Source organism: Cordyceps militaris, assembly GCF_000225605.1.
Source record: "Cordyceps militaris CM01 unplaced genomic scaffold CCM_S00004, whole genome shotgun sequence".
Lineage (NCBI taxonomy): Eukaryota > Fungi > Ascomycota > Sordariomycetes > Hypocreales > Cordycipitaceae > Cordyceps > Cordyceps militaris.
This window is the reverse complement of record NW_006271972.1, coordinates 786,089-807,126: the sequence shown is the minus strand read 5'-3', so window position 1 is coordinate 807,126 and position 21,038 is coordinate 786,089. Positions and strand designations below refer to the sequence as shown.

Sequence of the window (21,038 nt, the reverse complement as noted above, 5' to 3'; positions counted from 1 at the left end):
TAGCTCTCGGCCGATTTCGTACCAGCACCAGACGGGTCGGGTTTGTATGCATCACAGCCGCCCCTGTCTAGCATGAATTCCCCAGCCGAGGAAATGATGGCGTCGAGTGCACCAATGGCATGGTGCGGGAGGCCCTCGGCGGCACCGCGCTCTGGGGACTTGGCGGATTCGTATACGTGAACATTGAGGCGCGTATTATTGATGATTTGCCACACAATTGCTGCCCAAGTCTCCTCCAATCATGGCGACGCGTATTATCATGACTCGGTGTTTCCCCGTGGGGATCGGCAATATCATGCGTGGCGACGGGTTGCAAGCCCATGGCCCTGTCATTAATTCATGCGCAAGCTGGCTTGGAAGCAGGCGTATGCTGTTCAGACGCTGCAGCACATTTCTATCTCGGAGATTTCTGAGAGGATTAGGGATTGAGGTCGTCGCGAGACACGCTGGAATTCAGGAATGCTACTGTTGATAGTACTCTTCCGCATTTCTCGTTCAATAGGGTGAGAGCCGCCGTTGGGAATCATCGCAGCATCCTTCCATCCGTCGTCGGTCGGCTAGTGAATTAAGCTATTGCCGATTCGATCTGCCGAATGATTTGTGTTCAAGGGGGCTTGTTAGTGCGGGATGCCGTGGCTAAGGAAGGCTGATATTTTGACAACAAGAATTGGTTAAATGACAACAAGCTAAACCGAATTAGTATAGACCTTACCTGCGTCAATTCTCAACGAGTATTGATTGCATCTATCAAGGAGGCTGCCACGATGGCTGAAATTGATAAATTCGCTATGATAAAGCCGGCGGCATTAATTGTTAACTTGTTCAGGCGTCGTTCTAGCCCCTAAATCTACGATAATAACACCTTATATCGCCTGTATCGCCTGTATCGCCCCTATCGCCCCTATCGCCTGCATCGCCCGTATCGTCTGTATCGATAAATCTCTGCATCGCTAATAACTCGGGCGCCCGGTGCACATCCTCGTCGAGCGTGAAGCTGATCTCGCCGTCCTCGGGTCTATACCAATTCGGTTAGCTTGTTGTTATTTGACCAATTCTTGTTGTTAAAATATCAGCCTTCGTGGCTAAGGAGGGGGAAGTTGAGGCTGGATCCGGGGTACTCCAGATAATTTATGTACCTAGTGTGAGGGGGCAGCGACATGCTATAAAAGCCACCCACTATGAGCGCCGGGTATTGGTTGGTCTGGCAACTCCCAAACCCCCAAACCCCTTCAAGACAACTCAGTTAGTTCCCTCTAACTAAACGGTCAGCTCCACTGAACAAAGCGTACGCTAGCGATCCCACTAAGCCACCCAGTCTGCTATAACATGGTCATATCTATATTCTACATATCCTACATTCTCTTCGAGATCCCCTCCAATATTCTCTGCAAGTGGATGGGGCCCGGCTGGTTCATCCCCCTCCTGACCGTACTCTTCGGCGTCGCTTCCGTCGGCACCGCCTTTGTCGAGACGGTCCCACAGGCTGCCGGTGTGCGCTTTCTGCTTGGCATCTTCGAGGCCGGCATGATGCCCGGAATCGCCCACTACCTCTCCCGCTGGTACCGCCGCTCCGAGTTGGCATTCCGCCTGTCCCTGTACATTGTCATGGCCCCGCTCGCAGGCGCCTTTGGCGGGCTGCTTGCCACCGCCATCCTCCGACTCAACAACTTCGGAAGCCTCCATAGCTGGCGCATGATTTTTGCCATCGAAGGCATCATCACGGTCCTCCTGGGCATTGTCGCCTTCGTGATCCTCACCGATCGTCCAGAAACGGCCCGCTGGCTCAGCCCCGAGGAGAAGCAGCTCGCTATTGCCAGGATCCAGTCGGAGCGCGTCGGCAGCACGCAAGTCCTGGACCGCATCGACACCAAGAAGTTGCGGCGTGGCATTTTCAACCCAGTCACCCTGAGCACGGCATTTGTCTTCCTGCTGAACAACATCACCGTGCAGGGTCTGGCTTTCTTCGCCCCCACCATTGTCGCAACCATCTACAAAGACAGCACCGTCGTCCAGAAGCAACTTTACACCGTGCCCCCCTATGTCGTCGGGGCATTCTTTACTGTGCTATTTCCTCTCATCAGCTGGCGCATCGACCGGCGTCAAATTTTCTTCATCCTGTCTGCCCCGCTCGTCATGGTGGGCTACAGCATGTTCCTTGGGTCCCATGACGCGTCGGTGAGATATGGCGCCACGTTCCTCATTGCTTCTTCCGCCTTCTCCCTCGGCGCCCTCACAAACGCGCAAGTATCCGCCAATGTGGTGGGTGATACCACCCGCAGCGCCGCCATTGGCACTAATGTCATGTTTGGCAACACTGGCGGCCTCATCAGCGCCTGGTCCTACTTGCCCTTTGACGCACCCAACTACCGCATCGGCAATGGCCTCAACCTGGCGGCAGCCGGTACCGTCTTGATCATTAGCACCCTCACACTACTGTGGATGAAGGCAGACAATAAGAGAAGGCGGAGCGTGGACGTTGATGAGGAACTTCGACACAAGACGCAGCAAGAAATCGAGGACATGGACTGGACTCATCCAGGCTTCTTGTGGAAACCCTAAGTCGGGTAGTTCTATTTTAATTCTGTTAGAGAGATCTAGTAATGATCAATCGTGAATATGATAGATCCTAGCGTTTCTTCTTGTTTAATTTTATTATTAGCAAAATATAAGCCAATTAATCACGCCCACACTCTGGTTCCCTCTGTAGATCCCTGCAATTTCACGCCATCTAAAGCCTTTCTAGGTGATGAAAATCGACGAAAGTGTATTGTCCTTAAACGACTTTTTAGATTTAGTAAATAGTAAAACGCCGTTGCGCGTAGGTTACCATATTTAGTTGATTCTCTACATCCTCCCAGGTTCATAATTTAATAGACTGGTGTGGCCTCTCTTGTCGTTGTGCCACATGTTGAAGTCTCTCTTCCATCCCAGTGTCGGAGACCCACACGGGAACTGTTGCCAAGCGCAGACGGAACGTGGCCCCCATGCTCAATTTGGAGCTGTAGTTAATTACTAATATATTAGGCATACTCGAGTCTCGACTCCGTATCAAAATGTAGAAATATAAAAATCGTCTCCTCATACAAGCCGGGCGAGGCACTGGAAAAGGCTGAATGAGGCAGTGCTCCAGCTCCGGTCACGGCATGATGCTTCACGGCAAGTGGATTTTACCCCACCATCTTGAAGACTATCTATGACCTCTTGTATCCGTACTCGTTCTTCTCCAGCCAACTCCCATGCAGATTTCTCATTGTACATCTCATTCCTCTCTAACGTGAAATCTTTCTCTACCTCTCGAAATGCCAGAACAAGCCGAGGCAAATCATCCGCCGACAGTGGTAGTGATTGGGTACGCGCCATCCTGTCTGACAATCAGCCCAGACTGACCGATTTATAGCGCTGGAGTCTTGGGTCTGTCATCAGCGATAAAAGTACAAGAAGCTATCGCATCCCGGAAGACCGGTGGAAGCGATGATCTACAGGTGCTTCTAGTTTCGCGAGAATGGCCCAGCTCGATTCCCGGCTCCCCCTCCAAGCACTCGGCCAACTACGCTTCCATGTGGGCTGGCGCCCATGTGCGGCCCATTCCTGCTACTACGGCGCAACTGCAACGAGAAGCCAAATGGCTGAAGCAGACTGTCGCAGACTTTGGCACGCAAATGGAAACAGAGCCGTGGAGCGGCGTTACTCGTACATTGGGTATTGAGCTTCTGGCAGCCCCAGACGATGGGTACCGGCAGCAAGATGCCAAGAGCTTTTTGGAAGAGACTGGTCTTCCACGGTATAGGAAATGGTCCGAGTCTGAACTTCCAAAGGATGTGGTCCTTGGCTATGAGTATGAGACGTACTGCGTGAATACTCCGGTCTATTGCCAAGCACTCCTTCGGCGATTCATCCTGCGCGGCGGCAAGACTCTCGAACTAGACCTAAAGACCGAATGGGAAGCTTTTTCAATACAGAAAAATGTGGTCTTGGTGATTAATGCCAGCGGTACCGGGTTTGGCGATGCCAAATATTTTCCGACACGAGGTACACATGGGTACCCTAGAGGTATTGCTTGCATTGTGCTAACATGAGGATTAGGCCAGACAGTTGTCACAGACATGGACGATGCGACCAAGACAGTTACCCGCCAAAATAAGGACGGCACTTGGAGCTTCATCATCCCTCGATTTTTTTCAGGGGGCACCATCGTCGGTGGTACCAAGCAGCCGGGAGATTGGTCCACGGAACCTGATGTCGACACACGAACCGCACTGCTAGCGGGAGGACGGGAGCTTCGCAAGTTTGCCAGTTCTTCTGCCAGCAATGCACAAGGTATTTCAGTTATTGCAGATGTCGTTGGTCGTCGGCCAACAAGAGAAGGAGGTATGCGGATTGAGCTGGAACAAAAAGACGTATCGGGACGGCAGGCTACAGTCCTACACGCCTATGGTGCTGGAGGGCGAGGCTATGAGATCAGCTGGGGAGTGGCAAGAGAGGTTGCGCAGCTGGCAAGTGATTTTTTGACAAAGGGCCGTTTGAGATCCAAGTTCTAGGTCGCGTGTAACAACTCCATAGCTATGCAGATACTTTGCAATTGCGAAGTATTATGCCAGACTGTTCTGTTCCCAACCAAGTGGGAGCAGTGACGTGAGGAACCCGAGAAGCTTCCCCAGTGGTGTGGTGGAATCCTGTGTTGCCAGCAACTCATTGCCGTCGTCGACTTCGAGACAGGCATCCTACTTTTTCGTTGTGTTTGGAGTAAGAGTTAGGTTTGCCATGTTACAATACTCTTCGCAAAGCAGCCTTCGCTCTTGTCTCTGACTTGAAGTCCAAACATGCGGCTGCGTGTGACAACTGCAGCATCCAGTGTAGAACTGGCCGAGGTTTAGTAATGCTCATTCGATCGTGAAGGGTGCCATTCGCTATAAGTTCGAGGAAGCTGACGTCCGAAGCATGGTGGTAACACCGGACAAGGTTTGGGCAATTGGATTCGGCAAGTGATTCAAATATTGTCTGTTCGTGACGCAGGCGCCCGTCTCCTGGTTCCAGGGACACCTTAGCCACTAGGTATACCAGAAGAGATGCGGAGCACTACGGAGTGGCCGCCAAATGCCGAAGACAGACGAATCAGGACAAGTCGAGAGAAGTCGTTTGATGATCGGATTTAAATCAGATTGCGGAGAGGATGAATAGGCAAAATAGTCGCGAGTTGTTCGAATGCCCAATTTAGACCAGTCATTATGACCAGCCATTGTGCACGATGTTCGGTCGTCCCAGTTTGTAGTATGAAGGAGAAGGGTCCGGTGTATTTAAATAACAGGTACATACCTATGGGACAGCTTAGTGCTCTGCGCCCTATAAACACGGAACGTAACACCGGAGCGGAGAATATTTTCGCCCGCTACCTATGCCCCGCCTCCACACAAGTGCTCTCAGGTGGGACATGCCACAACTCCAAAGTTGAGCGAAACCAAGATACCCTTGCCATCACTGCCTCGCCTCCGAACGAGCGTCCGAACTCGCCAGCATGGTTCTTCAAGATCTCGGCCGCCGTATCAACTCGGCGGTCACCAACCTGACCCGCGAGCAGAACCTCGATGAAAAGGTACACTCACCAGTCGTTTTGCGACGGCGCGCACCCCGCCAAAACTCGCCACCCCCCCGACCGGCGTAGAGACTACGTCGCCATGAATGGATCGCTAACCATGGTGCTTAGGCATTCGATGCCATGATCAAAGAGATCTGCTCCGCTCTCCTCGAAGCCGACGTCAACGTCCGACTTGTTGGTCAATTACGAAAGTCGATTAAAAGCACGGTCAATTTCAATGACATCCCTCCCGCCGTCAACAAGAAGCGATTGATTCAGAAAGCCGTCTTTGATGAGCTGGTGAAGCTCGTAGACCCTCATGCGGAGCCATTCAAGCCCAAGAAGGGCAAACCGAACGTCATCATGTTTGTCGGTCTGCAGGGTGCCGGTAAAACGACGACGTGTACGAAGCTCGCCCGACACTACCAGACACGAGGTTTCCGGGCGTGCCTTGTTTGCGCCGATACCTTTCGAGCTGGTGCTTTTGATCAGCTGAAGCAAAATGCCACCAAGGCCAAAATTCCATACTACGGTTCGCTAACGGAGACTGATCCCGCCGCTGTCGCACGTGCCGGTGTTGAGCAGTTCAAAAAGGAAAAGTTCGACATCATTATTGTCGATACCTCGGGACGTCATAGACAAGAGTCGGCGCTCTTCCAGGAAATGGTGGACATTCAGGAAGCTATTAAGCCGGACGAAACGATTATGGTGCTGGATGCTTCGATCGGTCAACAAGCCGAATCGCAAGCCAAGGCTTTCAAGGAGGCTGCCGACTTTGGTGCCATCATTATTACCAAGACTGACGGCCACGCTCATGGTGGTGGTGCCATCTCTGCTGTCGCTGCCACACACACACCGATCGTGTTCATCGGTACCGGTGAACACATGCTCGACCTCGAACGTTTTGCGCCACAGCAATTTGTCCAGAAGCTACTAGGCATGGGTGACATCGCCGGCCTGGTTGAGCACGTACAGAGCTTGAATTTAAATCAGCAGGATACCATGAAGAACATTCAAGAAGGCATTTTCACAATCCGCAACCTGCGCGATCAGCTCTCAAATATCATGAAAATGGGTCCGCTATCCAAGATGGCGGGCATGATTCCTGGCATGAGCAACATGATGCAAGGGATGGATGATGAGGAAGGAGGTGCCAAGTTGAAGCGCATGATCTATATTTGCGACTCTATGACGGAAAAGGAGCTGGATTCGGATGGCAAGATCCTGATCGATCAGCCCACCCGCATGACTAGAATTGCTCGTGGATCCGGCACGTCCGTACGTGAGATTGAGGATCTCTTGACACAGCAGCGCATGATGGCCGGCATGGTCAAGAAGATGGGTGGAAACATGAAGAATATGCAACGGGCCCAGCAAGCTATGGGTGGCGGCAACAAAGCTCAACAGATGGCGGCTATGCAGAAGCGCCTTGCCAGCATGGGCGGTGCCGGCGGTGCAGGAGGCATGCCCGATATGGGCTCGCTGATGAAGATGCTTGGCGGCGGCGGCGGCGGTGGCGGTATGCCCGGTATGCCTGGTGGCATGGACATGCAGGCCATGATGCAACAGATGGGCATGGGCATGGGCGGCGGTGGCATGCCAGGCATGCCGGGTATGGGCATGCCGGGTAAGCCTGGTAGCGGCGGACGTGGAAGACGATGAGGTGGCTATGTTTCGTTTTGTGGTACATATAGAATGCAGCAAGGGATTGCAAATGCAACACGAAAGGGTGCATAGGATAGGCGTTGGTTTTGATTCCTCTAATGTCCAGGTAGACTTTTTACAAAATGGCATGTCACACGGCCAACACGGCCATTTAAATTCCCAGTCGCGTCATTCCTGTTCTTGAACAGCTGCTCTATTAGCTAGTTGCTTCTTCTCCATGCCATTTTTACAGTAGAGGCTTGGGCGAGTCGGCACCCAGCGCCGGCTCCATGTCCGGATCCGACTTGGCCATGGCGGTGCGGTATGCCTCTCTCTTTCCGATACGGCCCAGGTACTGTAGAATATTGGGGTACTCGGCCAAGCTGTAGGGCGAGAAGCAGCGCATCGTCGTCAACGAAAACACCGTCATAATGTCGGCGGCCGTGAGCGCCGACCCGGCGATGAAGGCGTGCTTGGCCAGCTGCTGGTCTAGGCCCTGGAGCGCGCGCCCGAGCTTCTCCCTGGACACGGCGCGCATGGGGCTGTCCTCGGCGGCGCCACGGACGTACATGGCGCGGGCGACGGCGGGCTGCAAGGTGCCGTTGCTCCAGTGCCACCAGTACAGGAACGCGGGGTAGTCGGGGTCGGCGGGGTCGACGAAGAGGCGACCGGCGCCGTGGCGGCGCGCGAGGTACTCGACGCATGCGCCCGACTCGGCGAGGACGAGGCCGTCGTCGTCGATGACGGGGGCGGCGCCGCTGGGGTGCAGCGCCTTGTAGGCGGCGGGGGCGAGCAGCGGCGCGCGCTGGTACGTCTTGAGGGTATAGGGCACGCCGAGCTCCTCGAGCAGCCAGGGGATGCGCTCCGACTGGGAGACTTGCAGGTGGTGCACGGTGATGGTCATGGCTGGGTCCTTTTCGTTGGTGTTTTCGCTTGTTGGTTTTGGGTGTGGCGGGGAGCTACAGGGGGGGTGCGGTAGGCTGTTATATGTGCCGTTTGGACCAGTAGAGCCGTTGGGGGCATCGTTGGGTCATGGATGATTTGGAATTTGGGGGTGTTTCTTGGTTGCTCGGGGGTAGATTGAGTGGTTAGCGCGAGGTGACGGCGGGAGCAAGGCGTGTGTCCATGATGTAATGGATACTCGTTGGATGCAAGGCACTTGGACTTGGACTTCGGCTAGTTTGATAGTGTCAACCGACGACAGCCGTTACGATGGGTCTGGATGCCAGTATGCCGGTACATAGAGAACTGGTCGAGAGCCGGTTGAGAGAAGCTCCACGATGACGGATGGGTCTGTTGGTTCCCATCTACTCGGTTAACTGCACAGTTGTGATCAAGTATAGATAACTACCTAGTACATACAAGTCCAACTTTGTGGAGATACTATTAGCGAAAGCGACAATAGTTCAAGTATCAGGTGTCCCGTCACATGTCAACTCTGTTCTGATCAAGACTTGCAAGCTCTTCCTGCAGGCCACATTAAAACTTGTGGATTCTCAACAAAATCAGACGACGCCTGCCACGGTTCTCGTGCAGAACGACACCACCAGTACCACCAGTACGGCCAAGATGCAATGGATTACAATAAAACCATGTGAGTGGCCCAGGACCCTCTGAAATCCCAAACGGTACCCTGCCCTTTTCTCCTCCATTTTTGCCCGCCGGCATAATCATCCCGCCGGGTCCCGAGGCAATCTTGTTCTCGAGTCAAAGTGTCAGTGGGTCCCATCTTGACATAAGTAAAGCCACTTTTCCACCCGTTCCCGTTTGCCCGTCGGCGGTTGCCCAAATAGTTTTTACAGGGTTACGTCTTCGCTGTCTCTCTATAACCAGATCAACAGCCTTGCCATCGACGCAAGCATGGTGAAACAGCAAGCGCAGCGGGATGCGGCCGGCGCCAATCCCAAGACTCGCGTCGCCGTCATAGGAACTGGATTGGCTGGGCTGACGACGGCACATCTCCTCCAAAACGACACCCAGGCGAGATTTGACGTTGCTCTTTTCGAACAGGTCCGTACGTCCATAATATATACTCGGTTCAGTTCCCTGACAGTTGCGACATAGGCCGAAACACTTTCACTCGATGCAGCATCCGTCACCTTGAAAAATGCGACGACCGGTGTGACGGAGCGTGTCAACATCCCCCCACGCAGCGTCACCCGCGGCTACTACCCGAACCTCACGCAAATGTACGATTTCTTGCGGATACCGCTCCGCCGTGTCCGCTATACCTTTCTCTACGCCGAGATCCAATCGACCAAGACGCGAAGCAGCCGCACCGGCGGGCCGCGCCCGCCGCAAAGCGCCGATCCTATGGCGGGCACCTACTTTGCCTTTGAAAACGCCTGGAAGCCGGTGCTGTCGGTTCGCTTCCCCTGCAGCCGGCTGCAGCAGCTGTGGCAGACCGTCTTCATCGCCGCCTGCTACGTCTGGTTCCTGGCGGCCTGCTTCCTCGTCGAGCCCCGCGTCGCGCAAAAGACGGGCGCGAGCGAGTCGCTGCAGGCCTACCTGCGCCGGACCCGCGTGCCGCGGCGCTTCGTCGACTACCACCTGCTTCCGGTGCTAGGCGCGATATGCACCTGCTCCCACCAGCAGCTGCTGGCGTTTCCGGCCAGCGACGTCACGATGTTTATGACGAGGTCGTCGCTGCAAAAGACGTACATGACGGATGGCGTGCATAATCTGCAAACCAGGCTAGTGGCGGGCATCAAAGACATTCGGCTGCAGGCACGGGTCCGCAAGGTGGAGAGGGTGGGTAACGGCGGCGGCGTGTTGGTGCAATGGGAGCAGCTGCAAAATGGCAGTGGGCCGGTCTCGGAGGAGGTGTTTGACCGTGTGGTGCTCGCCGTGACGCCCGACGCTACGGCCAAACTCTTTCCCCCGGCGAGCTACGCGCTGTCGTCGATTCCGACCGCGTCCATCGAAGCGACCGTCATCGACCCGTCGTACAAGCGCGTCTCGGTCGAGGAGCGTGGCGCGGCGCCGACCTCTGGACGGCTGCTGTCCCTCGACAACTATCCCCAGCTCATGGTCTTTCGGACGCACTTTGCCGACGACGTCGCCCAGACGGAGGCGTGGAATTACCTGCCGAGCGGCGCCATCTGCCGCACCAGCCCGTTCCCGTACGCCGCGGACGAGGGTGCGGTCCTGCACACGGCGCGGTTCACGCGAACATTGCGCACGGCGGAGAGCAGGGGCATCGTGCAGCGGGTGGTGGTGGGTGGGCGCGGCAGAGCAGCGGCCGGGGACGCGGATGATGAGGCGTGGGTCAGCGGCAAGGACAATGTGTGGGTGGCGGGCTCGTGGTGCTGGGATGGCATGGTGCTGCTGGAGGGGTGTGTGGTGTCGGCCATGAGAGTGGCGGACGAGTTTGGCGTCGCGGTTCCGTGGAGGGACGAATAACTAGGGGCGTGAGTACATATTAGTCTATACAAATTACAGAGTACAAATTATAGATTGGAGTGAAGCGAACTGGGAATGCTGTGGAGCGATACCGCTGGGGTGCGCCATTATGACTATGGCTTGTCGCGGTCTGTGGCTCCGTATCATTGAGCGATGATGGAAAACAATCATTTGATATATACATATATGTAATTTGTATATATACGGATATATAAGTCCGGTAGCATTTCAACTGTACAGATTACGCCGCCAGTAGATGTACATACATAATGAAGCAAAGTCAAGAACACTCAATAGTGACCTGATGGTCATTGCCAAGGTAGCTACCAAAAATTGACTTTTGCAATTAATTGGGCGAAGAGCATAAATACTCTGCTTGAAATCGTAGACACTTGGACGGCAGCTCAAGCGAAGCATTCGTGACATGTTTGCTTGATCCGGGGCGGCCCCATTTGCTACGGCGCCGATAACGAGACCGAGCCATCCGCTGCGGCTTTATTAGCTCCGAGATTCGCGGACAACCGAACTAGCTGCACAGGTTGGTGTTGGACAAGACTTTCTTTTGAGAGCTAATAAATCATCGTCTGAGACTGATTGAAACCATAATTTTGCCCTTTTCTTTTTCATTCTTCCTTTCAATGTCGAGTTGCTTGCTTGGCATGATGCCCAATATATATGGTTCATGACGTCGAATGACGGACAATGACGGGAAAGAGCGACGAGAGCCACGACGACGGAAACTCCGCCGTGAAACAAAAAAAGGTTACGACATGATAGACAACCACAGGAAGAAGAAAAGAAGGAGAACAAAGTGCACTCGGCACCCGGGGAGACCAAAAAATCTCGGCGCTGTCTTTGCCTCAGCCGCAGATTTTCAGCAGCATACTAGTAGTGCGTGCAGTGCGTGCAGTGTACAAGACTGAGACGTGCATTGCTAACTACATATTGTTTCTGGCGCGCGCAGATTGGAAGTCTCGGATCGGATCCCGTCCCCTGCTGGTGCTGGGCGTCGGACGGGAACACGACGACGCCCAAGCTTTTTATATTGACGTATTCGTACGAATTACTGGCCGTGGGGGGCAAGACAAGGAAGGTTCACTTTCCTTTTCTAGGGACCGCCACCACCCGGGTATGCTTCCCTTTCTTCTCCTGCCAATTACCGACATGGTGGTGGGGGAGGGGGGATTTTAGTTTGGACAAGCAGCCTTTGTAATCCATAACTGTTTTTTTACACCTCTTTATTTCCCTTTTCCCTTTCTCTTGTCGTTGCTTTCCCTTGGTCGTTTTTCCTTTCTTTCCGGAAGACTCGGTACTGAAATGTCGGCAGACGAGACAGCACCGCTCCTCCCGGGCGGCTCCGGCTCCGGCGCAGGAACAGCACCACGGCCACCTGCAGACGGCGCCGCCAAGCAGCAGCAACAGCAGGGTCGCTCGAGGCCGACCTGTCTGGAGCGCTTGTTCCACGTCGAGAACCGTATTCTTCTGGCCGGCTTTCTGATTTCCCTCTCGTTTAGCTTTACGCAAGTCCCGTACGTCCACATATCGCTTTGCAATTTTCGAGGATGGTCTGCGCTTACCGTTGCATTTCCAGCCTGCTCTACGTCTTTCGGCTCATGACGTGTGATGCCTTTTACGACCGCCACCCTCCGTATACCGGCGACGGCGACCGATGCGCGCGCAACGAAATTGCGGCCGGAACGGCCACGCAGTTTAGCATCCTCGGGATAACGACGACTCTTTGTGGTACTTTTGCGATGTCATTGGATTTCATGCCTATATTCTTTTTTTTGCCTTTTTCTATTCTTCTTCCAGTCACTGACGATGTCGACGGCACGCAGGAACCATCAATCTCTTCGTCGCGGGATGGGCCGTCAAGAAATGGGGAGCCAAGACGGCCATTCTCTTCCAGACTTTTGTTCCGGCCATACGCGTTCTCGCCCAGATTCTCGGCGTCATGGCTGGAAAGAGGTTGGGCATGAACATTATCCAGGGCACGCAGCTGATTACAATCTTGGGCGGCCCTGTCGGCTACATGTACGTTGCCCGTTCAAAACGTTGACTATTTCTTTCTGTACACATATAGCTGACCTTTTGAAACCCAAGCCTCGTCATTAACATTATTGCTGGCGAGGTTGTTACCCCCATCCGCCGCACCGCCGTTTTTGGCATGTTGCAGGGATGCTTCATGTTGGGGCAATCCTTGGGCAACTTCAGTACGTTCACCAAGCTTCTTCCCCAATCACTAAGAAGCTGACAATATCCTTAGCTGGTGGCTTGTTGGGAGACGCGTTTGGCGTTCGAGCGCCGTTTGACGTGGCCTGTGGCTTCTTCCTCGTATCATGCGTCTACGTGCTGGTATCCTTGCCCTACATTCCACCGCCCGTTAGGACCGACAAGTCGAGCAAGAGCTCGGGCGGCTTCCTCGCGCCACTGCGCATCCTGGCACCGCAGAAACTGCGCCTCGCCAGCGGACAGATGAGCAAGCATTACGGAGTCGTCCTCCTCTGCGCCGGTATCTTCCTGGGAGTGGTATGTTGCAAACCCGGCCCGACAGGCTGTGCAAGAATGCTAACAAGGTGCTGCAGCTGGCGACCGATTACGCCCCTCTATTGATCCAAATGTACGCCACGGCCGCGTTTAACTTTAGCCAGGCCAGCAACGGCCTGCTCATGTCCGAGTTTGCGTTGATGAGGGGCATCTTCCTCTTGTTTCTGTTCCCTCGCCTCATTGCGTTGGGCAGACGATTGCTCGCTTCGAAGCGCCTCCGCAGCGAGCCGTCGCCGGCGGTACGAGAAGAGGGCTACGGCACCGACGGAACACTGACGCCGGATTCGCTGCCGACGGACCCGCGGCAGTTCGACGCGAGCATGGGCACGATTCCGAGCGACGAGCCTGTGAAGCCGACGCGGCCCAAGGAGGACCAAGAGCTGGATCCTCAGTTTGACTTGACCTTTTTGCGCTGGAGTCTTGTTGTCGATGGCGCCTTTACTACGGTGGCCGCATTTGCTACGGAGCCGTGGCATATTTACCTGGGTACGCCCACCTGCGTCTTGTACCAGCCGCTGCCGTGCTTTTCGCTAACAATGTCATGACAGCCGCGTTTTTACTTCCTTTTGGATCGGGATCTGCGCCGGCTGCCAAGGGTGTCATCACATCCATGTGCTCCGACGCGCAGCGCGCAGATGCCCTCAACGCCGTCACCTTGGTGGAAAATATTGCGCGTCTTTCCACGCAGGGCTTGTTTGGGTTTGTTTTCGCCGTGCTTGCCAACGTGGGAAAGGCGTATGCGACATTCTTCTGCAATGCTGTGAGTATACCGACGTCATTCAACGCCAGAGGCTTCCCTGCGCTAACACGAGTTGCTACCTAGGCAATCGCTGTCGTTGCCGTGAGTGTGCTGTTGCTCTCTCACTTCCCACCTGACGGGAGCGTTCTTGTCGACTCGATAGCGGAAGGAGAGGAGCAACTGGAAGAGTAGTAAAATGGAGGGTATGGGAGGGGTGGTGTTTTGGCTGCCGATGGTTCTTGCATCCGAGGTGTTTTGGTTGATTTTTATTCTATATTGTAGTGATGCATGGATACGGTGCTACTTTTGGCTCCGATCTGCCTGTCTAACATACGGCAGTGGATACTAGGCCGCCGAGGTGCTTGCTTGTGCTCGTGATACCAAGTACAGGGATACCAAGTACAGGGGATTTTTGTATTTGTACTCGGTCCTCTTTTACATGCAAAATATTCGAGGCGGCAACCAATAGCATTATTGCATTCTTATTGCATTCTTATTCCATTTCCTACAATGTACCGAGGTTCCTGGAAGTACAGGTAGTTGGAGAAAAGCGGGACCGGAGACTAGGGACGGAGTTGTCACTGTAACTGGGCGTCATCCCATCCCATCTCCTCTTCACCTCACTGCAGGCTGTAGATATACGGAGGATCCTTGACTTGCATACTATTGATAACCATCATTCGCTCTCATTCGCCACGAGTCCGAACAACCTACAGGTATCGGCACCACTCCCAGATTCGGCCCGCTGGGGTCCTTTGAGTTCCCCGTAGCCCCCCAAGAGCTTCCTCCACAAGCTTCTGTTGGCAACTTGAATCCTCTTCCTCCATCTCAAAACCCTTCCAACCACCATACACCATGGCACCCGCCGCAGACGCATCCCCCAAGAAGCCCGTCATCATTGTCGGGGCAGGCCTCGCCGGCCTCGTCGCCGCGTTTGAGCTGGCCGAGCGCAACATCCCCACCATCCTCCTCGACCAGGAGAATCGCCAGAACCTGGGCGGCCAGGCGTTCTGGTCGCTCGGCGGCGTCTTCATGGTCGACTCGTCACGGCAGCGCCGCCTCGGCATCAAGGACTCGCGCGACCTGGCCATGCGCGACTGGCTCGACTCGGCCCAGTTTGACCGCGACGTCGAGGACCACTGGCCGCGCCGCTGGGCCAAGGCCTTTGTCGATTTTGCTACGGACGAGATGGAGGCGTACGTCGGAGCGCGCGGCATGGGCTTCGTCTTCAACGTCGGCTGGGCGGAGCGCGGCGCAGGTCGCGCCGACGGCCACGGCAACTCGGTGCCGCGATTCCATCTCACATGGGGTACCGGGCCCGAGGTCGTCCGCGTCTTTTGCGAGCCTGTGCTCGCGGCGGAGAAGAGGGGCACCGTCGAGTTTCGCTTTAGACACCAGGTGGATGACATCATCACCGACGAGCGCGGCCATGCCGTCGGTGTGCGGGGAAGCATCCTCGAAGAAGACGACGCGGCGCGCGGCGTCAAGTCGTCGCGCAAAGTCGTCGACAGCTTTGAAATTTATGGCTCCTCCGTTCTCGTCTCGTCGGGCGGCATCGGCGGCAACGTTGAGGCTGTCAAAAAGGCCTGGCCCGTGGACCTGCTCGGCCCCAAGGTGCCGGAGCACTTTGTCGTGGGCGTGCCGGCACACGTCGACGGCCGCATGATTGACATTTCCAAGACGGCCGGCGCCAATGTCATCAACACGGACCGCATGTGGCACTACACTGAGGGCCTGCAAAACTGGAATCCCATCTGGCCCGGCCACGGCATCCGCGTCCTGCCCGCGCCATCGTCACTCTGGCTCGACGCCACCGGCACGCGGCTGCCCCCGTTCCTGTTCCCCGGCACCGACACACGCGCGACACTCAAGCACATTTGCGGCACCGGCTACGACTACACCTGGTTTATTCTCGACCAGACCATCATTGCCCGCGAGTTCGCCCTCTCCGGCTCGGAGCAGAACCCCGACATTACGAACAAGAGCATCTGGCAGATGCTGACGCAGCGCATCTTCAGCAGCAAAGGCACGATTCCCGTGCAAAACTTTCAAAGGCACGGCAAAGACTTTGTCGTGCGCGACACGCTGGCGGAGCTCGTCGAGGGCATGAACGTGCTGGCCAAGGAGCGCAACGGCCCCGCGCTCGACTTGGACGCCGTCACGGCTGTCGTCGAGGCCCGCGACAGCCAGTTTGACAATCCCTACAGCAAGGACGCGCAGGCCATGCTCATCCACAACGGGCGCAGCTACTGGCCCGACAAGCGCAGCCGCATCGCGCCGCCGCACCGGCTGCTGGACCCGGCACACGGGCCGCTCATTGCCGTCCGCATGAACCTGCTCACGCGCAAGTCGCTCGGCGGCATCGAGACCAACTTGGACAGTCAGGTCATGCGCGCGGACAAAACAGCGTTCCCTGGGCTGTACGCGGCGGGCGAGGCGGCCGGGTTCGGCGGCGGCGGCGTCCACGGGTACAACTCGCTCGAGGGCACGTTTGTGGGCGGTTGCATCTTTTCAGGGCGCGCCGCCGGAAAGGCCATGGCGGCCGAGTATGAAAAGTTGTAGGGGAGGGGTGTCATGAGGTGTATTGAACTTGGCTCGACATGTATGTATGAATGACAGAATGGCTCAGAATGACAAAACGCGCGGACCTGTACACGTTTACTTTTTCTTTATAACATTATGTTCTATTGTTCATGGTTTTAGCGCATACATCATGACCGGCAGTAGCCGCGTCCGTCCTGTCTCTGGCAGACCCCGTTGCGGTTCCTGTCGAACCACTCGCAGTCCAGCCTGCTGGAACAACCTTGTCCACGTCTCTTCTTGTCTGTCATCATCTGCGTCAGTGTTTTGCCTTTTTTTCGTTTCATTGCCCGTCTACGTCTTCCCAACATTTACCTCGTCACGCAGCTATCCACGGGATCAAACACGTCCTGGCCGCTCGTGCTCAGATTCTCCTTGACGACGAGCACGCCCGTGCCCGGCACCAGCGCGCCGCGACACCTCGTCAGGTACGCGACGACCTGCGCGTCCGTCAGGTGGCCGAGGCACCACTGCGTCCAGACGAGGTCGTACCGGGTGCCGTCGGGCGGCGGCGCCCAGTCCTCGAGCCCGACGTTGTCGATGCGGCGCACGGCCGGGCAGTCGCGCAGCGCCCGGGTGAACTTGGCCACGGGCTCGACAATGTCAACCTGGTCGGCTACGTGTGCCAGCAGGCCGTCTGTGATTCTTCCAATGCTAGAGGGTGAATATACTTTAGATATGTGATGTTAGGGAATGCGTGGGGGGGCAACGTACCCGGCGCCGCCTTCCATGCACCGAGACACCTTGGCCCGGCTGCCGATGCCGAGACGCGCGAGAAAGGTGCGCGAGCCCTGCAGGTCGATGCGGGAGATGGGCCGGAAGAGGGCGGGCACGCCGCCGAGCATCCCGTCGACGTCGGCGGTGGCATTTTGCCAGTACTGCAGGCCGTCGTGCTTGTTGATGAGGCTGTCCGGCCTGGCCGCGGCGTCCGTCTTTGGCAGCGTCATGTTTCGGCAGCGGGGAATGGGTTGAGGGCGCGATGTTTGCGCTTTTCTGTGTAGAGTGGCATGAATCGCGGTCCGGTGATGACGCCCCGGATAATTAACTTTTTCTTGACCCTACCCCCCCCTCTACTACTACTACCGCTACAACTACACTACGGTGTACGAATACAACTTTGGCACCATAGTCAAGGGCCCCACGCGATTCATTGCCGGCAGTGACTGGCGTGACTCGATGGGCCCCAGAAGTCTATACCGTAGACTAGTGACGGCGGATCATCGATGGGTTGCTTGGATGGGGGCTAAAAACGTCGTTATAGAAAATCAACGTGTTTATACGGATTCAAGATGTAACATGGCGCTAGCCAATCCGGTTCGAACAAGCTCCATAGCCTTATTTTCTATATCTGAGACAGTTCTCTTGGCACCTGCCAATTAGCCTTGAAGGCTTGCCTTGAAAAGGTAAATCAGCCGGACCCCTAGCTATATACAGGCTTGTTGTGATTTAAGTATAATTCACGAGAAGGCTGGCTGAATGCTTCTATCTCAACATCCTTTGTCGCGGTCCATCTAGCGCCCCCCAAAAAGGGTCCGGTTGTGCTTGGTAATTCGTCACGCAAGGTCTAGTGTTGGGGGCTAAAACTGTGACTAGGAGTGAAAATGGAGTGTACCAGGGAGCCGTATCAGCTGTTGTATGGCTGAATTGCTGTTCACAGAGCGACTTGCGCGGTACCTATCTACTGGGAAATGGCTAGAAATTATTCCGGGTTGTTGTCAAGCCAGGCAGGAGACGACGGTGTAATCTGTCGAAGACGCTCCTCCGCAGCCACAACCTCCTTCTCGTCGACCGGCTTGCCTTCCTGACGATCGTACATGGCATTGAGAAGAATATACTGATCCGTAATTTCGGGCCAGTCCGTGGCCGACCTGCAGTCCTTGCGAGGTTTGGTCGGACTAACCCTCCGCTCATATCGATCGCGGTATATATGAAAGCGCGAGAAGGCGTCCCAGGCATCCCAGCGCCAGCGGTTATCCGCAGAAGCAAGAATCGGAAGCGGTGTCGCGTCACCCAACTCCGCCTCGCCAAGCAGGAATCGCATTAGATTATCGGATTGTATAGATGTAGGGGGATATAACGTCTGTGGTCCTCTAATCCGAGACGAGTGTAAGTATACTTCCCGACACTAAGGATTGGGTTAGTGTTGCTATCTAGTGGCTAAGAAGATACTTACCTCGGTGTCTGTCTCGCCTCTATCAAACACAACAACGCCGCCAAATATCCTTGCTTCAGCCCAGTAGCCTACCACATCCGCAACACCATTTGGGTACTGCTCACTCGCAAGATATGATCGGTGGCAAAACGCAGAGGGCCCGCGGTACCAGTCCCATTGGTTCCGCTCCCGAGGCTCGTCGCGCCATCGTTCGTATTCTTCATGGTGACGGGACTCCCCCCGCTGGAATATATACACGGCGATCTGGTGGCATGACACAGCCAGAAGCTCGAGGAGTCTTAGTAAGAACCCCCTTGTGCCTAGTTGGGTGGCTTGGAAGGATGATAGGAGCTACGCTAGTGTGTAAGTTGACACTAGCTATATTGGATCTTAGTAAGGATTCTGACTTACAGAGGAGGGGAAATGTAGCGTTGTTAGGTCAAACTGATCGCGAAGCTGATAGGTACGATTCAGGACGCCTGGACAAAGCTCTGTGTGGTTAATTGCCGGATGCCCCTCCTGTTTATAGAAAAAGTCAAAGTAGGAAGCAGAGGTAGGGAGTCCATCTAGTATCTCAGCGTACGTAAGCTCTGCAACTTCTGTATGCAATATGCGAAGGAGTGCTTTGATGAAGCTGTTCCGGTGATCCTCATCAAGGTCGGTTTGTGGGGACGCTATAGTGTCTCCCCCCGCCATCATCAATCGGGCAAGTTGAAGTGGATAAAGCAGTAATGAAATGAAGCGGGCGCGAATAACCACTTGAGAACGATAGGATGAGACGAGCAAAGTGCGCGACAACTCCTCCACGATGGACTTGAGAGGTAGGAAGATGACCTAGGACAGGCAAAACCGCGGGAGAATTGTGATTGGTGGAGCCTATGTAGTGATAGGAATGTTGTCACGAGGAATAGTAGGAACTAGGAAAAAGATGTAGTCGCGGGATTCAAGTGTCAACCACACCAGCTTCTCGACTTTGCCAGCTATGCCAGCGACCGCCGCGGGCGAGAGTTTGGAAAACGTGGACAATGAAGTAGCCACCGCCGTGCGCACCCCGGACGGCGAGGTCCGGCGACATCCCGACCAGCCGCCGCGCGAGCTGGGGCCGCTCTGCGCCTCGCTACAGGAGTCCGCCGCGGCCGCCAACAACAAGCTCCGGGAGTACCTGCTCGCCGATGCGCAGCGGCGCGCCGCCGTCGTTCCGCTGTCGCGCGAGCTGGTGGAGATGCAGACCGTCGCTCGGCTGTATATCCGCCGCTGCCGTGCCGTCGTCGGCGCCGATGACGGGGATGAGGAGACGCTGCTGCTGCTGCCGAGGGCCGTGCTGCATCGCCTCGTCGCCGTGGTGCAGCAAGCTGGGCGGCTCGTGTCTGGTCTTCCGCGTCTGCTCGAGACGTTGAGCGCCGCGAGCGCGGGCCCCGAGCAGGACGGCATCTCGACGGAACAGCTCGCCGCGCAGCTGAGCATGGTGACGGCGACGGCCAGTATTTGCACGGCGGCCTTGAACCTTGGCCTCGATGCCATGCTTTTGTGAGTCCTATGCGAACTACTTTTTGGCGTTGCTTTGGTAATACTAATCGTACGTTTCTAGAGGCCCTTCGCTGCAACCCGCCCCAGAGGCAGCGAGCGAGTCCGAATTGCCTGCGTATGAGTCCACACAACTTCTCGAGGACGTGCTACGTCTTCGGTTGCGGCTGTCAAATTCGAGCTCCGACGAAGCAGAGTCGTCTACTCTGCTACCAGCCATATCAGAATTCCTTGACCAACTGCAGAGCCAGATGGGACAAAGCTCTACCTCACTGCTGGTTCCTGCTGTCGCAGAATCCAACGCGGAATCCAGACCGTCGCAGTAAGCCCACCGTACCCAGCCAGAGATCCCAATTAGCTATTCTCGTTGCCCAACACATCTACTTACTTTTTGTCGCCACAGATCCGACTCTGCCTCCCTCAGCTCCCATCTGCCGCCGAGCAGCGGACTCCAGCAGTCGTCGCCTGCCTACGACTCGGTCCGCGTCGAGCACCCGGCGCCGGCGTCCATCTCCCTGCAGCACTACTCGCGCAAGACGCTCGTCGACGGGGAAATTGTGAGCGTGGCCTTTGTCACCAAGAACGGCGCGCCGTTTGTCACGGCCAACAACATGACGGCGCCGACACGCTTCTACCCGCTGCACGTCGGAGCGCCCGGCCAATTTGTCGCGCCCCACGGCGGCGGGTGCATGGTGTTTCCGCCGCCGTCCCAAGGCACGACGGCGGCGTCCACCCCCTGGGCGTACGTGACCGACGACGAGCCCGGCGCGGCCGGCGCCACCGCCAGCAACGCGGCCCACGCGCCGCCATGGCAGCACGACGGGAGCGACTTCCGCCGACCGGTGCTCTGCATCGGCGACTTCGCCACCGGGCGGCGG

The 21,038-nt window shown here is 55.8% G+C and overlaps 10 protein-coding genes across 10 annotated transcripts in view; 7 read left to right on the top strand and 3 right to left on the bottom strand.

Moving 5' to 3' along the window:
• Positions 1 to 1,178: 1,178 nt before the first annotated feature.
• Positions 1,179 to 2,559, top strand: CCM_05277 (MFS transporter, putative; the record flags this gene model as incomplete). The annotated part of the gene is made up of 2 exons (XM_006670422.1): positions 1,179 to 1,242; positions 1,316 to 2,559. The coding sequence occupies 2 exons, from the start codon at positions 1,179 to 1,181 to the stop codon at positions 2,557 to 2,559; spliced, it is 1,308 nt and encodes a 435-aa protein (XP_006670485.1).
• A 740-nt stretch (positions 2,560 to 3,299) lies between these two features.
• Positions 3,300 to 4,986, top strand: CCM_05276 (FAD dependent oxidoreductase superfamily; the record flags this gene model as incomplete). The annotated part of the gene is made up of 5 exons (XM_006670421.1): positions 3,300 to 3,349; positions 3,398 to 4,029; positions 4,102 to 4,493; positions 4,561 to 4,743; positions 4,858 to 4,986. 5 exons carry the CDS (start codon positions 3,300 to 3,302, stop codon positions 4,984 to 4,986), a joined length of 1,386 nt encoding a protein of 461 aa, XP_006670484.1.
• Positions 4,987 to 5,512: 526 nt separating this feature from the next.
• On the top strand, positions 5,513 to 7,234 carry CCM_05275 (signal recognition particle 54 kDa protein; the record flags this gene model as incomplete). The annotated part of the gene is made up of 2 exons (XM_006670420.1): positions 5,513 to 5,590; positions 5,702 to 7,234. The coding sequence occupies 2 exons, from the start codon at positions 5,513 to 5,515 to the stop codon at positions 7,232 to 7,234; spliced, it is 1,611 nt and encodes a 536-aa protein (XP_006670483.1).
• Positions 7,235 to 7,463: 229 nt separating this feature from the next.
• Positions 7,464 to 8,120, bottom strand: CCM_05274 (glutathione S-transferase, putative; the record flags this gene model as incomplete). Its single annotated transcript, XM_006670419.1, has 1 exon — positions 7,464 to 8,120. The coding sequence occupies one exon, from the start codon at positions 8,118 to 8,120 to the stop codon at positions 7,464 to 7,466; it is 657 nt and encodes a 218-aa protein (XP_006670482.1).
• A 956-nt stretch (positions 8,121 to 9,076) lies between these two features.
• On the top strand, positions 9,077 to 10,618 carry CCM_05273 (Monooxygenase; the record flags this gene model as incomplete). The annotated part of the gene is made up of 2 exons (XM_006670418.1): positions 9,077 to 9,230; positions 9,306 to 10,618. The coding sequence occupies 2 exons, from the start codon at positions 9,077 to 9,079 to the stop codon at positions 10,616 to 10,618; spliced, it is 1,467 nt and encodes a 488-aa protein (XP_006670481.1).
• Positions 10,619 to 11,935: 1,317 nt separating this feature from the next.
• CCM_05272 (Major facilitator superfamily transporter) lies at positions 11,936 to 14,096 on the top strand (the record flags this gene model as incomplete). The annotated part of the gene is made up of 8 exons (XM_006670417.1): positions 11,936 to 12,147; positions 12,210 to 12,361; positions 12,457 to 12,652; positions 12,722 to 12,831; positions 12,885 to 13,147; positions 13,195 to 13,651; positions 13,714 to 13,925; positions 13,989 to 14,096. 8 exons carry the CDS (start codon positions 11,936 to 11,938, stop codon positions 14,094 to 14,096), a joined length of 1,710 nt encoding a protein of 569 aa, XP_006670480.1.
• Positions 14,097 to 14,759: 663 nt separating this feature from the next.
• On the top strand, positions 14,760 to 16,466 carry CCM_05271 (3-ketosteroid-delta-1-dehydrogenase, putative; the record flags this gene model as incomplete). Its single annotated transcript, XM_006670416.1, has 1 exon — positions 14,760 to 16,466. The coding sequence occupies one exon, from the start codon at positions 14,760 to 14,762 to the stop codon at positions 16,464 to 16,466; it is 1,707 nt and encodes a 568-aa protein (XP_006670479.1).
• Positions 16,467 to 16,795: 329 nt separating this feature from the next.
• On the bottom strand, positions 16,796 to 17,431 carry CCM_05270 (uncharacterized protein; the record flags this gene model as incomplete). The annotated part of the gene is made up of 2 exons (XM_006670415.1): positions 16,796 to 17,138; positions 17,199 to 17,431. 2 exons carry the CDS (start codon positions 17,429 to 17,431, stop codon positions 16,796 to 16,798), a joined length of 576 nt encoding a protein of 191 aa, XP_006670478.1.
• A 752-nt stretch (positions 17,432 to 18,183) lies between these two features.
• On the bottom strand, positions 18,184 to 19,332 carry CCM_05269 (uncharacterized protein; the record flags this gene model as incomplete). Its single annotated transcript, XM_006670414.1, has 3 exons — positions 18,184 to 18,609; positions 18,658 to 18,987; positions 19,048 to 19,332. The coding sequence occupies 3 exons, from the start codon at positions 19,330 to 19,332 to the stop codon at positions 18,184 to 18,186; spliced, it is 1,041 nt and encodes a 346-aa protein (XP_006670477.1).
• A 286-nt stretch (positions 19,333 to 19,618) lies between these two features.
• Positions 19,619 to 21,038, top strand: part of CCM_05268 (Quinoprotein amine dehydrogenase) — a gene marked incomplete at both ends in the record, with an annotated part of 1,901 nt that continues 481 nt past the window's right edge. Inside the window, 3 exons of the mRNA XM_006670413.1 lie at positions 19,619 to 20,163; positions 20,225 to 20,482; positions 20,564 to 21,037. Of these exons, the coding sequence (XP_006670476.1) occupies positions 19,619 to 20,163; positions 20,225 to 20,482; positions 20,564 to 21,037 (1,277 nt within the window). The remainder of the gene's footprint in view (positions 20,164 to 20,224; positions 20,483 to 20,563; position 21,038) is intronic.